This window comes from Drosophila bipectinata, chromosome 3L (assembly GCF_030179905.1).
Source record: "Drosophila bipectinata strain 14024-0381.07 chromosome 3L, DbipHiC1v2, whole genome shotgun sequence".
NCBI lineage: Eukaryota > Metazoa > Arthropoda > Insecta > Diptera > Drosophilidae > Drosophila > Drosophila bipectinata.
The window spans coordinates 5,756,755-5,773,895 of NC_091738.1; the positions used below are offsets into that span (position 1 = coordinate 5,756,755).

Genomic DNA, 17,141 nt, shown 5'->3' on the forward strand with positions numbered 1-17,141 from the left:
TCGGACGTGTTGATTAGCCGGTTTAAGTCCGGGAATAAAAATATATATGTACATACATACGTTTGTTTTTATCGCTTCAGAGTTTTCATTGCAAAGATCGCTTCAAAATCGCAAAAACTTTATGAAAAATTCAAATTAATTTAAAATCATGGCTACTTTAACGAATCTTAGTCATTTTGAGCTATTTCGAATTCTCGATTACATGAAGTGGAATTGTGAGAGGCAGAATAGTCTGGAATCAGTCCACTTGATCAAGTATTTGGATATTTTCAACTTCGCTCTCACATGCAAGAAACTCCGACGCATCGTTTGGGACTGGTCCAAGGATATATACTATCAACTCGAGATTAATCCACTGCACAAGCATCTTCACAAAGACATGAATGTTTCATTCAATAAAATACATTCCATTCTAAAAAGAACCACAAAAAAAGGGAAAGAAAACATTAACGATGTTTTCATTGCTTCCTTAATGAAGGAGGTGACTCTTAATTCCATCGAACTTACTTACAAGCCCCAGGAACATATTACGAATCACGAAGAAATATTTGAAAGGTACTTGAAAGCGATACGAGGCGAAAGGTCACGTAGGCAATTCTGCGTTTTAAATCCAAATGCAGTAAAAAACCTAGGAGACCTATTGACAAAATCAGGTAAGTAAATTGTATTTTTCAAATGTTCGTCTCTGGTATATAATTTTTCACATACTATAGATATCGACGATCAAAGTGGTTACCTTTTTTTTAATCATGACCAATCCATAAAAGTGAAGGAACTTATTTTAGATATAGCAGGTAGCTTCGATCAAGTATGTTTCTAATAAGATCAATTAATTAAATTTTCTTCAAAATTGCAGAACTTAATATGGGAGAAAGAGCCATTGCCAAGGACAAAATAATTCTAGATTTACAAAAACTTAAAAGACTTCAAGGAATTATTAAAGAAATTAAGGGTATTTTAAATGATTTCATCAAACAATTTCATTCTAAGCTTTTTATTGTAAAGTTTTATGACATTCCAGATTGTAACCTGTGTTGCAGTGAGGACCGAAAGGAATTTACGATTCTAAGTCAAGAAATTATTCTTAAGATAAGAATTATAACGGAAGTGAAAGGTAAATGGTTCATAATTTAATATTTCTAGTTTATACTTTTTTATTCAACGTAGACCGTGGAAGATGGGACAACATTGAACGTATAGAATATGAACCCCTTGATTCAAAACAAAAGGCAAAAATCCGTAGGATATTTATGGATATCTCGGGTAGTTAAACTCTTAATACCACATATTTTTTCATTCCAAGATTTATTTTAATTTTAGATGGTCTTATATTGGATGATTTCATAAAAAACTTTAAGAGCCTAAAGTCAAGCATTTTCCCTCAGGTCAGGCACATAATTATGGACCTAGCAGGCAAATTAAAGAGCATATTATGTTAAATATTTAAAACTATTCTTATTTTGAATTACAGAGAAAAACGATATAATGATTTTGGGACCGAAGAATGTACCCAAGTTCAAAAATGTCACCATAAACATATGTGGTAAATGAGAATCTTAATCAACCAAACATGTTTCAAACATAATACAGCCCTAATACTTTTCAGACCGCAGAATTAGTGATCTGGGACTCTTTCGACACATTTCCAAACTAAGTTTAACTGCCTCCTTCGAAATAGCCGATCTTATCGAGTTCTGCAAACAAAATCAGTCTTTGGTATCATTAGATATAAATGTTTCTAGCTTCGCAGATCACAGATACTTATCGGAAATTGCTGATCATTGTCCTCTGTTAAAGCAACTGAAGTTTGTGTTGAACGATAATGCCGGAGAAAAGGAATATGTCCGCCTGGCCAATTTAGTTAGGTTGCAGCAGTTGGAAATCGTCAAGACACCCAGTCATACTGACGATATGGAAAACTACTCTGATTTGGACTTTGAAGGGCTTACACCGAAGAGACTGCGAATAGAACCCGAAAACGAAGCCCTCAGTGGCAACATAAATAATACTTTCGAATCAAACGTGGCTCTGCACGAACTTTTAAAAGCTATATTGGCAAAGAAAAGGTCTTTACTCGTCAACTTGGCATTAAAATTTGATGTTGAGGATGAAATAGTCCAGACCATTTCCAAAATAAAAAGTCTTAGAGTTTTACAGTGCGGTTTATGCGATGTTAATAGCATAACCCATCTAAAGGATAGTCCAGTCCTAGGCCATTTGAGCCTCTTCAACAAAGGACATCTGATTTCCGAAGATATTGTACATTTATTAAAGAAACAAGTCAACGTCTCAAGCTTGGACGCAAAAATGAACCTTAGCCAACGCGGCTCTCTTTATATTGAAACCAACAATGCGGCTATTTATACAAATATTAATGTGGAGCCCCTTTTAAAAATTAAAAATTTAAATTGCGTTATAATGAGTAACGATCTTTTTAAATTAAGGGGATCATGTTTGGTCAGATTATTGGAGCAAGGTGTTTGGTTCAAAACTCGATCATGCCAAATGAATTTGGACTCTAGCATAAAGGAATTATATATTTATTATGATATAGATCCGATTCTAGAATTTCCACTCCCAGAAGTAAAAAACTTGAAATCATTTTTATTCTTTAAAGCTAGTCCCCCCGAATCGGTCCTAAATCAACTTATAGAGGACCATGCAAAAACTTTGGAAGAACTTAATATAAGTCTTCCTCAGACATTATTTGAATTAGACAAAGATGTTTGGCTTAATGAACCAAAAGTAAAGATGCTATCATCATTCACCAGTCTAAAGTACATATCTTGTGGACTTCAAAAATTAAAAGACATTCAACATTTGGCCAATTTGACGAATTTGGAAAAGATCATCATCTCGTCCAAGCATGATCCCAAATTTGTGGGCTTTTCCCGATTTCTGACCCCGGTGCTGCAAAAATGTATAAAATTAAATTACTTGGAAATCAAAATAGTTCCAAAGGGCTTAACACGAAAATTTTTAATTAGTCTTCACCGTATTGTGTTTAAAGAAAGGCATCAGGAAACTCAAATTTCATTGGAAGTGTGTTTAACCCTAAGCGCCAAAACAAACTTAACTGAAAATCAGGTTGGCATTATCAAAAATTAGCTTCTAATTCTATTATTAAAAATATTCTCTTCTATTATTTCAGGAAAAATTTACAAAACGGCCTTTTGAAGGAATGACGCTGACTATAAAGAAACAAGAAAATGATTTTGTATTGGATTAAACTTTTTATTAATTACCTTGTAGTTTCCTTTGGTAAATTCATTTTTGGAAGTCACAGGTGTTTATTTTAAGAAAATGCAATTCACAGGAATTTGAGATGTAATGCGGCTTAAGTATTACATTATTAATTACATGTTAGTTTCCTATTTCCAGTTCTCGCCTTAATTGCATTTTAAGCACAGACAGAAACTGTCAATTTCCATTTTTAAGCCCTAACCAATAAAAAAAAAGGAATTGACGTTTAATAGACAACAGCTGGCACTTGGCATTAGATAATGCCACATTCGTTGAAAGTGCCCAGAGGCCATTTGCATTGCGTATACGCAGTGTGTGCTGTTTGTGTGCCGTGAGTGGCAATGTGCAAATTAAGCAGCATCGAGCGGTCTCTGTTTTATTTACGCAACTGAAAACCCGTTGAAACTGAAATGCACACACCACCCGGCGGGAGACAATGCCTGGTAAATAATTTAGGCCGACTGCATTAGGGCCTGTTCCAGTGGCAGACGGGACGGGACACATTGGCATAATTTGTCAGCTGTCGGGTAATTTGTGAGACTGTTGCTAATTAAATATTCCAGCACATATGGTACATACATGTATATATAGGAAATCTGTAAAGTTGTTGAGTGCCATGCAAATATACTGTCCTGGCTCAAATCGAAAGCCAATTCTAATTCAGATCTCGGTAATGCCAATGTAAACAACGGCCCAGAAAACACAAAGAACTGGGAGCAATCAGAGCCATGTCACTTCAATTCACTTTGAATCAGGCAATGTCCATGGACACACCATCTTCTTGCCACTCAGAGTTGGTTTTGCGGCTTTCAGCCATTAATTGGGTCTCAAATTGAATACACAAATATGTTTTAAAATAATGAAAATCAGATAATGCATTCGGTAAGCAAGACGCACTGGCATTCCTGCATTTAAAATCAAAGTCCTCTTTTTTTTCTACTCCTTTGAAAGTCACGCCAACCGATATTCAAATTGGTAACCGAAACCCGGTCATACATCGCATTCTCATCTCCGGCCAGGATAATCTTTATTGTTTCACAGTTCAGTGACACAAATTTTCAATCGCAATTGAATGAATTCTCACATTTCGGGTGCGGCTTTTCCATTTCCATTTCCAAACACACAATCAGAAAGATAAAAGTGGCGGGAAATTCAGTAAAAAAAAGAAAAATATGCAGAAATATATTTATATTGAAAAGCCGAGGGCATGGCCTATAAAATGTATTCATATATCTGCTTTTACGGCTCTCGCTCTCAAAAGCCTGTGCATTTATTTTAATCAAGGCTATGGAGGTCAACATGCCTTGTCTGATATACATATTTATTTAAAGGCATACGCCCAAGTTTATTAAAACACATTACGCAAAAGAGCAGTGCTAATTATGTATTTAATGTAACAAAAAAAAAATTAATATATATATCATCCTTCAAGCCAGGCGTAAATATTTGCGTTGTTAATTACAAAATGCATGGCGAAGAATTATGAACTCATAGTTGTCGGTTCGCTGAATTAATGTATCAATTCGACCGTTAAAGTCAGTAAGTGAACTTCACTCTGGCTTCAATGAGTTGATTTTAAGCATATTGAAAAAAATACTATATTATAAAATGTATGTACATGCCCTAAGCTTGATTATTTTATCCACGCAAATCCCTTTCAAACACATTCAATTAAACGGTGCGCTTTGGGCCGGCAACTGAAGAGCGACCCAATTATGGACCTTTCTGTGCAGCCAATTAGCCATTTTGTCCGGGACTAACAGGTGAGACCTGAACCCCTGTGCCCGAAACTTCAAACCGCCACTTTGGCACTGCCGACGGCCGTAAACCAATTACTTCAAGTCCCAGAAGAAGGTCTCGTGTCACCCTTGTCAATTAATTGGATTATTTATGAGTGGGTGTATGGCCAAATCACAGCCAACGAGAAACTCGACTCAGAATGTGTGTAGACGGTCTTCAATTAATTCACAACATATTGACAACTATCAGCAAAGCTCTTAAATTAAAAAGGGTCAATTAATCGCTTTACAGCTGTAAAATGCATCCACGAACAAGGCCATTGAATTAATGAGAACCAAAAAACTGCCCATTAACTTTTTTCCGCCATATTTGCACTCATTAATTTTATTTTATAGAAAATTACGCATTTGCAATGACTTTTTAATAAGCTAAAAAAATGCACAAAGCACTTAGATTAAAAAAGTGGAAGCCAGAACAGGAATTTAATTCAATTTAATGTTGTAAAAAATCAACATAATTTTTTTGCTTGTCACCAACCACTCGTAGAGATGGGCTTTAAGTCAATCATTGGTTTCAAAGTCCTGTGTCTGTGCAATGTCCTTTGGCAAGTACACCTCCTTCTGGCAAACTGCCATTGAAATCTCCCCCAGATGTCTGCTCCCGGTGAACTGAAAGTCTTTCAACAATGACATTAAGAACTACCATCAATGTCTTTTTGTTATCGAAGAAACCCCAGGCTGTCAAGGCGGACAGAATGTGTGCTGGGCTTTACAAAACCCTAGTCAGAACAGGATGCGACACTGATGTCTTCGTGTTCGATGAGTGTCAACAAGTTGAGCAAGTTTTAATTGAAACACTTCGGCAAGAAGTTCTGCATCTTGGCACGAAATTTGCACAACATTTTAAAAGGTTCCGAAATATCCAATTACCCAAATGCCTGATGGTTGTCGGGCTAGTTCAGAAGAAGTCAAGAAGCCAAAGGATTTCCAAAAAACTTTGACTATTCGACACTCGACGGCAAAGATGGTAAAGGTCATGCTTCTCTTTGTCAAACAATGCAATTACTCTGGTAAGTAATCAAACAACTGGCGACTGGCAATCACTTTACTGCATTCCCAGGACAACTTAATTTATGCCAAACGATTTCATACTCGACTTGCCTTAAAGTCAAATAACACTGACCAAAAGTATCTCCATCCGCTGTACCCAGATAATGGCATCTTTAGCTTCAACTTTTTCTGAAAGACACATTTCCAAATGGAAAACTAGCATGTCATAAATGGAAAAGTTTAACCAACAAACAGTCGGCGGGAATCTAAAATAGAAACAATCATTTCCGTCGCTCGTCCTTCAAAGGACACAATGGATGTCGCGTGGCCGTTTCCTGTCCAGAAACTTATTCTCCTTTCGCCATATTTATCTGTGTGTTTCACTTCCGCCCTGGCTTGACGGCTTTGTGGCCGCACTTGATATATTTCCGTTGCCGCGAGTTGCCATTTTGTTTTTCCCCCTCTACCCATCTCTATGCCCCTTTGTCAGTACAAATATAAATAAAAATAAAAAAAATAATACGGCCCAACAGGTAAAAACATTTTATGTATTTGAATTTTATATTTATTCAGGGGCCTTTTCTAATTATAAATTGCTTTTCTGCTTTAGGTGGAAAATTATGCCAAATTGTTTCTGACACATTTCATTAACAGTTCGGAGTTTGGAGCATAATTGAAAATTCTGGTCCAGCAGGCACCAAATTTTTTCTTTTAACTTATTTTTTTAGCCCTGAGGCACTGATGATGTGTTGGCGAATCATAAATAAACCGCATCTTTAAAGAGCCTGTAGAGCCACATAGCAGGAAAATAATAAACTCTTACTAAAAATAATATATTTTAAATATTAGCTCTTTCTATAAATATTTTTAAATAGAAAAGACATTTTATTGAAATCCATTCAATACGTCAAATTTTTTTAATCTTTGTGAATTTTTTAGAATAAAGTCAACAGTTCCGTCGCTGTCATAGACCGTAGCAAAACATTTCTTCTATCCATCGATGTGGATTTAAACTCCCTCAGTGCATCTTCAGTATAAACTCCGTGAATCAAAAGTGTTAATTTATTTTTTGCCTCGTTTTGGGCCAAAACCTCGTCCACTTTTTCAATGAATTTTGGACTGATATTGTTATCTAAAATCCGTAGAAAGCTAAGATTTGGGCAGGCATAGATTACATTCAAGTACAAATTTGATACGTCTACGGAACTTATGGTGGTTACTCGGAGCATTTCCAAGGAAGTGAGCTTGCTAAGGTAGGGCACACAAGCGGGACTAGAAAAATGGCAATCCAATTTCTTTAGCGATTTTATTTTAGTCAGGGCTTCAGCCTCATTCTTAGCTCTTATAGAACCTCGGATCTGGAGAGCTTCCAGGGTTCGTTCACTGGCCAGAAAATTTAAAATCTCAATCAAGGAGTTTAAAGGACTCCATTTTGGGTAGCAAACTAAATGACTTTTTGTCCTAGAGCGATCTATCTGGAAGCTCAAGTCCTGAAGGTGCGGCAAATGTTTCAAAATATCCCTAAGATAGAGGCTACCAACTTCTGAGGACAAATGAAGTGTCCGCAAATTCTTTAGTGAGCTGCAGTATCGCCGCAGGACACGAGATGGTAACTCCACATCTATGGAGATGAACTCCAGTTGATGGAACATTCCCAGAAGTTTTGTTCCCTGCTCTGGAACATTTGAAATCATTTGTATTACAAATCATTTGATGAAAATAAATTTTGTTATACATACTTGGCGTACTTATGTGCATTTGCTTTAAACAGGGCAGGTCCCTTAGAGCTCTGAGTAAGCTTCCGGTTATCGGATGTGGATAAGACTGCCGTATCTTCACAGACTCGAGCTTTTTCATTCTTTGTACAAGATCACAGAATTGAATTAAACGTTCTTTACTTCTCAGTTTGTAAAGCGACTGAAAGGAACTAATCAGATCGTCAACAAAAATTGTGAGTCCTTTTATGTGCCTGGCAACCAGACTCATTAAAACTAACTCCTTTTCCACTACATCACCAACAATCGAAACTTTTGTATATTTATTTCGGGACCAGGTGCCAAACACCTGACGAAACCTGGAACAAGTCTGAGAGAAACTAATATGCTCGCTGAAATTCGAATAGTTTAAAATTAACTCCAGGCAGTTTTCGCTCAAATGCATAAATCCTCGTTCTTTCATGTTGATGATCGTCAATGTACTACCAATGACAAATTTTTCGCAGTTATTAATAAACCCTTTTCTTGCTAAAAGCTCAGATAAGATAACGTGTTACTGGTATTATCGCAAATACAGTATATCGCGAAGGGCAGTGGAAAAAAAGTTCACAGTGTGTCAATACAACTCACAGTTTAAACAAATATAAAAATAAACAAAAAAATAAAATAATCTTTTTGAAGATAAAATAAAGACTCGTTTACTGCAATGTAAGAATCAAATTAAGATCTATATATATATATTCCTGCTAAAGGAATATAAACATTATCTTTAAAAATGGTATACCCCCATCAATATAGAGGTCTTCTACAACTTTATCCAATTGCCTGGGTTTCGAATTTAAATGTTTAATATCTACTCTTAACAGGCATTTTAAAATTCTATAAATATTAAAAAATATCAACAGGCCAGGACATACATCTCTACAGCCAGGAACATATGTGGGTATGTGTGGCATACACGCACACTCACCTGGAAGCATTAACTTTTATTGGCACGGCACTACTACTGACCTACTTTATATAAAACCGAGATGGCTCAGCGCTCTTACAGCTCGCACCTGCTGACAGCTCAACACATACTGTAGATGTTATACAATATATATGATATATATAGGAAACACAAATACAAGGGCTACACGGAGGAAAAGCCGTGCTCAGCAGGCGTGCTTTGATCTATGGCCCCACTGCCAGGCATTTTCCTTTTACCTTTTCCGCGAAGAACTCCACCAGCCGCAGCTGTAAAACTTTTCAGTAATTTCTTTACCTTGGCCGTTAATTAAATTAAAACAGCAAGGGTTCCAGCTTCTAAGAGACCCAACCACGAATTGCCATAGAGTTCGAATATATATTAAATTGAATCAGAAATTGGCTTGACACTTTTTTCAATCTTAACCTATTGCGGCGCAGTAAGCTTAAGAATTATATTTCATCTTAAAGTCCCATCGATTCTCAATCTTATGAATATTTCACAGCAAAAACCCCCACCAAAGTGTGGCGGCAAGAAACAATTTTAAATAATTCAAAGCCAGAATAATAAGGAAGAGGACGAGTATCTGGCGGATACATGCGTTTACGATGGCAATGGATAATAGTGTCTTGCAGTCAAAGTGCGTGTATGCAGGGAATTACCAAGTGTTGTCAACACAAGCACCCGAACTACCCAAACACTCACGCCTGGATGTGCTAGATGTCCTGCAGGAGGCGCTCAACACCATAGCGCTGTCACTACAAAGGACTTATGTAAAGTGAAAGTGTGCGCGGGCGTGTCATAAGAACGGCATACATACATACATTTCTATATGTCCACCCACTCCTGATCCCAAGCACTCTTGTTTGGGCGATTGTCTGTGCGACAATAAACGAACTTACACATGCGAGAAATGCGTTGGGCAAGGAAAACGACCGGAAAGGCATACATAAATAAGTTTCCGGATTAAACGCACACCTCCTGTGTCCTGTGTCCTTCGCATCCATGGATCCTTGGGACAAACGGACAACCTCGCAAGTTGGTGCAATAAAACCAAAATGAAACCGGGTTGCCCAAAAACAACATGAATAAGCCAATCTGAACTCATATTTGCAAGATTTTCATCACGCACATGAAAAACAGATGTGGGTTCATTTAGGTTGAGACTTTCCAACCAAAAGAACTCTTTTTCTTAAAGACAAAAGCTTAAATACAAATACAAATATTTAATACTAAGTAAGAAACAATTTTGATTTAGTAGATTATTATGGTTAGCAGTGCACAGTTTACTCCTTCATCGTTGGACTCATAAAGCATTTTGTTTGAAGGAATTTTATTTTCGCTTTTTATGTGTTATTTTGCCACGAAGATATTTCATTTTTATTTGGGGAAATGTCCCCGCACGTGGTCCACATTCGCATTCAATATTCAAGAGTCTCAACAAATTACTTGAACCCTTTTCATGGCCCGTCGGATGCCCCAGAAGGCTTTAAGTCATTTGTCAAAATGCGCAAAAAACAGCTTAAGGAGGCAGGACTGGAGCAAGACCAGGGCAGGACTGGCAGGAGTTTCACTTTCACACTTTCTTACTTAAGCAAATGTTGTCATCTCATTTGCTCGTCAGAGACAACAGAAACGGATAAAATAAGGATAAAATACATAATACAATATCAGAGGTCCTGCCTGCCGGCAAGGACACAAGCCAAATACATTGCCTGTCATCTTTGTCGCACATTCGGATTCTGGGCCCCTGTCTGATTAAATTACTCAAATTTTTCGGGAGGGCGACAAGCGGTGACAGATCATTGAATCGAAAACTAACATCCATCCTGGTGGGTAAGCAAAAATCGCAAAAATGTCGAACACAAAAAATCAATTTGCGAACGCACAACGTTAACTCACTCGATACTAAATAAATGCTAAAGGTCACTATAATTTACCTGTCTTACCTGATCCTTGGCTCTTTTTTTATCGTCGAAAGGGAAATGGATAAGCTCCCCTCATTCAACCAACCGAATTTAATGGCTCCAATTTGCGTCAATTTTCCCAAAAGTTTCCAATAAAAAGGCGAGACAAGGGATAAAGGCTATCTGCGATGTACCAGCTCGAACCAATAGCTCGAACGTTTCTCCTAATTGTATCTCTGAGCTGGCGAATTTATGGTCGCCACTATTAAATGTTCCAGCTCGAGGTCCTCCGCCACGGCTATTTTATGGCCCGAGCTTGGCCAGAAAAATGAGGCCAGGATGTGGCCAAGGCAATGCCCACCTTTCTTTTCGAAGGTTAGTCGTTCAGCCAGGCCAGCACATTATAAAAAATTCAATTATAAGCTTTTTATAATGGTATGGTTTTGGTCACACCTGGACTAAAGGCTCTGCACATTCATTCTCCATTCATACACATATAACTATACATATAGACATTCGATTGAAAGATCTTTTAATGTATGTATGTGGAAAACATCGGATATAGGTGTCCCATTCTTACACATATTTATAACGACCCATGGTGTGATCATCAACAATCGAATATTTATTTGGTTTATAAAGTCTAAGATATCTCCTTCAGTGCATTGCACACTTTTGGCCAAAACTAATATAAGGTATAATAACTTTTTGTTCTTTTTGATTTTTTTTCCGTGTATATTAGATTGCCTTATCAAAATAATTCTTAGATAAGGTTAGGTATCAACAAATCGAGAATTACGTATTTTAGTTCCACTGGAGAGTTATTTCAATGCAGAAGTGTATTTCTTTTCAAAGAGAATCCGTAATGGAACTACCTCCGATTTATAAACTAAACTATTATTGCATATTTGAAATTTTTAAACAAATCAAATTAAATTGTGATAAAAACTGTAATCACACCAATTCAGTGCTTCGATACAAAGACATTATATCGTTTGTGTCGTCCAATTCTAAATTTAATGACATTTATTTAGAGTGGAATGGAATCAAAAATAACGATTTTATAATGTGGACAGGAAAACAAGTTCACATTTATTTTCATAGGTTATATGAAACACTAAAGAAACTCAAATCATCGGAGAAAGAACAATATTTAAGCATCTTTAAAATGGCGATCGAAGAAAATAATTCGGTTGAGGCTTGTTTTTTGGATTATAATCCAAAATCGTATTATCCTGAGCACATTGACATATTTGAAATGACAACGCGACTGCTCCAAGAAAAAACAAGTTTAAAAGCTTTGCTTATTCGATTGACAGGTGAGTACGAAATATAATTTTATAATATTTATCCTTACATAGTTTTTTAATATTATTTTCTTTTAGGTTACACTCCCGAGAATCTAGAGAATTTCCGGCATCTTCGTACGTTGCAGCTCGATGTAGACATCGAAGTAAGTTATTTGATCGAAATAATCAAAGCAAATCCCAATCTGAGAAATCTTGAATTTATACACCCTGGAAGAAATGGAAAAATATCGGATGTTGCAGTTTATTGTCAGAAACTGGAAAGTTTGACTATAGAAATGAACCCAAGTGTGGATGCCGGAGACTACATACCTTTTGCAAAATTGCCATACCTTAAAAAGTGGAATATCCGAGGAAATCCGATGAAAGGTTCTTCCCATAAATTGTTCAAGTCCATATCTCATTCAACAACTTTAAAGGACTTGAACTTAAGTCAAATGGTTCTCAATGCCGAGGAAATAAAAGAATTGTCGAATCTTAGGTCTTTGAAGAGATTACAACTTCGATTGCAGGGATCTAACATGGCACAGAATTCAAACACTAAATCAGACTTATCCTTAGTTACCCTATCGATTTTGGACGTACCTTGGGAGCAGGAATGGAAATTCAAAGTACAATATAATGAAAATATTATCCGTATGGATAATATATATATACATAATGTGATGAATGAACTATATATAAGTTCTCCAAGCACAGATATAAAAGATGTAATTTTTAAAGCACAGTCTAATATAAACACTTTTAATACTATGAAAGAAATGTGCAATGCATTGAACGATCCTATGGACCTTAATAAAATTGCCTCATTCTTTGTGTTAAAGTCGTTATTCTCCTTAGTTCAAGAATATGCTGAGAACATAAATCTTTTCGCAAATCTGAAAGATCTCCAATGGCTTGAAATACATATCCAAATTAATATTCAGAATGAGTTAAAGGAACTTCAAGAAACCAACCCACTTGTTGATTTGATAGATATTGAACAATCGATTCCACTGCATCCCGCTTCGAAAGGTCTTATATTGATGTACCAATTACAAGGATTAAAAAAAGTCCTAAATATCAGTGTGCTTACTAATGTGAGAAATGAAAAAATCATAACAAATTGTAAAATAAATTTTGGTTTATCACTTCAATTCCATCAAATAATCCCACGATTTAAAAATTTTATAAAGTATTAAATCTTCACAAATTAAATAAACTTTATAACATTATTGCCTGAAAGCGAATACTATAAATTAACGACACACATTTAAAATATAGCATATAGCATTACTTGTTAAATTAAATAATTAATTTCGTTTAATAATATTTATGCCAAGAATATACATATATTATTAAGCACCCAAATAATAAGTAGCTTAAATCCTTTGATTTTATAGCTAATTTTTCACACTGGAGAGATGGTTGGTGGTACTTTTTTCCAAATTCCCCTTAACCCGAATCTAAAAGAATACCAATTTTTAAGAGTATTACAATTTGTTGTTGGCAGAAATCCAGTAAAGCTTCCTGGAAAGATCCATCAATTATAAGAAAAAAAATAAATAAAAAAAAACACTGCAAACAAAAATCAGGAAGGTGCTTTGAAAATTTCCGATAATCCATATGCTTGCCAAACATTTTTGATGACAATATGACAAATTTTCGTATTCAGCTTCTGTCAGACAATAACGTCGTCCTTGTCCAGGCGACAGGCCATGAGACGGAGGTATTTCTGCCCCAGCTGCATAACGAGCGCTTCGCTCTGAGGAACATCATCCGCAGCCGAAGGCCCCATCCCAGATACGAAGCTGACGAGGATACCTTTAACCAAGAGCAAGCGCCCTCCAGCTACATTAATCAACGTCCCAGACTGACCACGGCAACGGCCGGCTTGGCCCCCATTGGTGAGGGTCCACCTCCTGGAGGCGGACGAAGAGGGTCGGTCTACTCTGGGTTAAGCGGAGGAGGAGGCGGAGAAGGTAGCAATCATGGGCGGGTCCTACAATTTACCCTGAAACTAATATCCAACGAAAAAGTGGTTCTCGTGGAGTCCCGTGGTCACGAATCGGAAATATTTCTGCCGTATCTTTTTGACCAACTCATTGCCATGAAACGAGTTACCGCCAATGAGCTGATCCAGTGCTCTCGTCTCAAGTCCCGACCACAGCTCCCGCCGGTTGTGGATCTGAGCCCAAACCCCCCATTGAAAAAAGACAACTTGTTCTTCAATCCCAGCCGATTCTTTATCCAAAACAATAGCATTGAAACAAATACTCCGGAACCAGGGAAGCAGGTCAAGCCCCGAAGAAAACGCCGCTACCAGGCCAAGTACTCCGGAGCCGGGGATCAGCAGTCCGGAAAACGCTGAAACCTAGTCCGGCCTAGCATCTAGCATCAAAACCCAAAAATTCTGTTGGAAATTTAAGGTTTTATCGAACTGAATGCGAGTCGAGGGAAAACTCAAGGCTAAAATGCATTGCAGCCGCGGTAGCAGTGCGTCCAAATTTTCGTTGAAGCTACTGATGGGCCAGAGTGTGGTCCTCGTGGAGCATCCGGATCTGGAGCCGCAATTATTCGCCCCCATTCTGAGTGAGGATGGTGTGACTTTGGAGAAAATGACCATCAATATATCGTCGGGTAGCCCTTTGGGTCAAGTACAAAATGAAGGTCCCCCCCATTCTGAAGACGTCATTAAAGACAATCAGATCGATTACCCGGTGAAATTACGTCATCCTGTTGATAAGGCTGTAGATCATTTGCAGCAAAGGAAAAGGATACGATTCCATATGGCACCCAAGACCCAAAAAAATCTGGAACCCAGTCGAGAATGTGTCGTTCACGGCCGAAAGCTGCAAAACAAGAACATCCGACATGTGCCGCCACCGTTTGATGTCAATTACAAGATCTTCTACCTGGGCAGGAATAGCTAGAGAAGGAATCAGACACTCATTTGGGCCAACACATAGGGAATCTTCAACTGTCCTCCCTGCAGGAAGATACATATTCTTCAAACTGAACCTCTTCAACTGATAAGGGGGCTCACTGTGAAGTGGATGTATCTTCGAGGAGGATATATTATTACTTTTTTGAATAAAAATTTAACAGTGAAATATTCTATATAATTTCAAGGGTTGCTAAATTATTTCAAATTATTTTTTTACAGATTCAAGACTAGAACCGCCTTACAGAGCTTTTTCTTTTAGCTTTAAGCTGCTTTAAAAACAACATTGTGATAGGTCAGTTCCGACAAATACCCGATGAACGGGTTTGCCGACCAATAACCTACGACTACGTATCTTATCTGAAGAATAATAATACAAAATTACTCATAACATTCAATTCCGTTGCAATTTTGATTCAGTTTCGCTTCGATCGCTGTAGCAAAATGAGTATCAAAAATCTGGCTGATCTCTGCGACGACAGCCTCTATTATATTTTTGATTATTTATCCAGCGAGGATCGCATTAGTCTCGCGCAAGTATCCCAAAGATTTCGAAATGTTTTTGTCGATAAATACGGCAGCAAGTACAGTGACTATACCCTAATTGCTGCCAGTTCTCGTTTGGAGCTTATAGAGTTCTGCATCTGTCGGGTAGTGGTGAAGTCTTTAACCATCGATTTGGATCATTTCGATACGAATAGATACTTTAGAAACTATGGTTGCATAGCTCCCAAAAACTGCTTTCAAATCCTGTGTCATACTTTGGCGGGAATGGTCCGGTTGGAGCATTTATCAATAAAACAATTAAAAGATCTAGTCACACCGATTAAAAGATTGTTTGATCAAATACTAGAGCCCATTAGATTATTGACAAATCTAAAAAGTCTGCAGATCGAAGCAAGAGATGGTAAGATTTTTTTCGCATTTTCATATAATAATTTCATCATAAATAAGTTTACGTGGCTTTCAATAAATGTATATACGTGGCTTTTAATTCATTCATTTAAAATTAAATTTTCATATATAAAAATATTTATTTTTAATTCAAACCCATAGATTGTGTTCTCAACCACTTGTCACAACTCCAATACCTCGAAAGCCTGACCCTTCTGGTTCCCAAAGTCCCTGTTGCAACTTTGGTCAAGTGCTGCAAGTTCAATACCAATCTCAGGGTACTGCATCTTGGATACTCGTGTGTCCAGGGAAGCATAGGTGACATCGTGCCACACTGTAATAAGCTAGAAGTTCTCAAGTTCGGAATGACGGCAGAAGCCTCAACCTACAAGCCACTGGCAAGACTTCCCAGGCTCAGGGAGCTCTACCACTTTGGTATCCGCAGAAGTGGCTCCTTCGAGCCTCTCCTCTCCGATCTGGCCACTCATCCGCAGCTGACCCATCTCTCCATTGACGGGGGAAGTCTCACTCTCCCGGAGGCAACACAGCTAGTCCGCATCCGGAGTTTGACCCACCTGAAGTGCTTTTTCTTCACCATCGAGCCCTTGGAGTTGCTAGCTGACCTGGTGAACCTGGAGGAGCTGTGTATATGGATGTCCTGTTCCGTGGACATATCCAATAGCCTTCTTAAAATCATAGCAAGCTGCAAGAATCTGAAGCTTCTTCGACTGGCAGCGGGAAAGGTCAAAACCACATTTTTTCAAGAAGCAATAGACTTCATCAAAAAGGATAAAGAAACTGAAATATTGAAACCAACATTAAAATTGGAACTTCCGAATGATATTAATAAGCAAGATATTACTCAGGAGGTTTTTAATAAATTATATTATCCATTTCCCATCGGCAGATGGGTTCCATCTGCCCATTTGATGGGCAGATTGGATAAGCTCATCAAATGGAATACATTCAATAATGATTGAGCTATAGGTTTAAGTTTGTAACGAATTTTACTTTGACTAGAATTTTCAAAAAATAATTTAATAAACAATGTAAAACTTATTTTTAGAAGAAAGACCAAACTAATTTATAAATGGTGGCTTAATATTAATTATCCTTATTTTAGTCTTTTACTTTGTCATCGACAATGAGTACGTAGTAGCAGTAGCTAGGAAACCTACTTCCCACCTTAATACATCATTTAATTGTAATTAAAATCATAAAGAAGGTAAAATCAGAAAAAGAAATAGTGCGCCACCTTACTTCCATCTAATCAACTTGAGAATCTGCTTTCTAGCAGATCCTACATCCTTCAGCAAAGTCCCGACAAAAGCCTGCAGCCTCACAGAACTTCAAAAGTATGTCGCAAATTTCGCATACTCAAGTGCCAAAGCAGGAA

The 17,141-nt window shown here is 37.3% G+C and overlaps 4 protein-coding genes and 1 long non-coding RNA gene across 6 annotated transcripts; 4 read left to right on the forward strand and 1 right to left on the reverse strand.

Annotated features, from left to right (window-relative positions):
* Positions 1–3,251, forward strand: LOC108128254 (uncharacterized). 2 transcript variants are annotated; one of them, XM_043210088.2, is made up of 9 exons: positions 1–653; positions 714–794; positions 857–952; positions 1,022–1,114; positions 1,168–1,263; positions 1,321–1,413; positions 1,472–1,543; positions 1,607–3,087; positions 3,152–3,251. In XM_043210088.2, exons 1-9 carry the CDS (start codon positions 149–151, stop codon positions 3,227–3,229), a joined length of 2,595 nt encoding a protein of 864 aa, XP_043066023.2. In that variant the 5' UTR covers positions 1–148; the 3' UTR covers positions 3,230–3,251. The 2 variants fall into 2 exon arrangements, with proteins under 2 accessions (XP_043066023.2, XP_070136451.1); XM_070280350.1 differs by lacking the exons at positions 1,168–1,263; positions 1,321–1,413; positions 1,472–1,543; positions 1,607–3,087; positions 3,152–3,251 and having other exon boundaries at positions 1,006–1,114.
* Positions 3,252–6,894: 3,643 nt separating this feature from the next.
* On the reverse strand, positions 6,895–8,215 carry LOC108128286 (uncharacterized). The gene is made up of 2 exons (XM_017245783.2): positions 7,772–8,215; positions 6,895–7,707 (listed from the first exon to the last, which is right to left on the reverse strand). The coding sequence occupies exons 1-2, from the start codon at positions 8,208–8,210 to the stop codon at positions 6,968–6,970; spliced, it is 1,179 nt and encodes a 392-aa protein (XP_017101272.2). The 5' UTR covers positions 8,211–8,215; the 3' UTR covers positions 6,895–6,967.
* A 3,174-nt stretch (positions 8,216–11,389) lies between these two features.
* On the forward strand, positions 11,390–12,262 carry LOC138926410 (uncharacterized). The gene is made up of 3 exons (XR_011442926.1): positions 11,390–11,940; positions 12,007–12,074; positions 12,146–12,262. It is a non-coding gene; the product is annotated as an uncharacterized lncRNA (long non-coding RNA).
* A 1,209-nt stretch (positions 12,263–13,471) lies between these two features.
* Positions 13,472–15,032, forward strand: LOC108128287 (uncharacterized). The gene has a single exon (XM_017245785.3). The coding sequence runs from the start codon at positions 13,562–13,564 to the stop codon at positions 14,276–14,278; it is 717 nt and encodes a 238-aa protein (XP_017101274.2). The 5' UTR covers positions 13,472–13,561; the 3' UTR covers positions 14,279–15,032.
* Positions 15,033–15,287: 255 nt separating this feature from the next.
* Positions 15,288–16,786, forward strand: LOC108128295 (uncharacterized). The gene is made up of 2 exons (XM_017245796.3): positions 15,288–15,758; positions 15,908–16,786. The coding sequence occupies exons 1-2, from the start codon at positions 15,296–15,298 to the stop codon at positions 16,723–16,725; spliced, it is 1,281 nt and encodes a 426-aa protein (XP_017101285.2). The 5' UTR covers positions 15,288–15,295; the 3' UTR covers positions 16,726–16,786.
* The last annotated feature ends 355 nt before the right edge of the window (positions 16,787–17,141 follow it).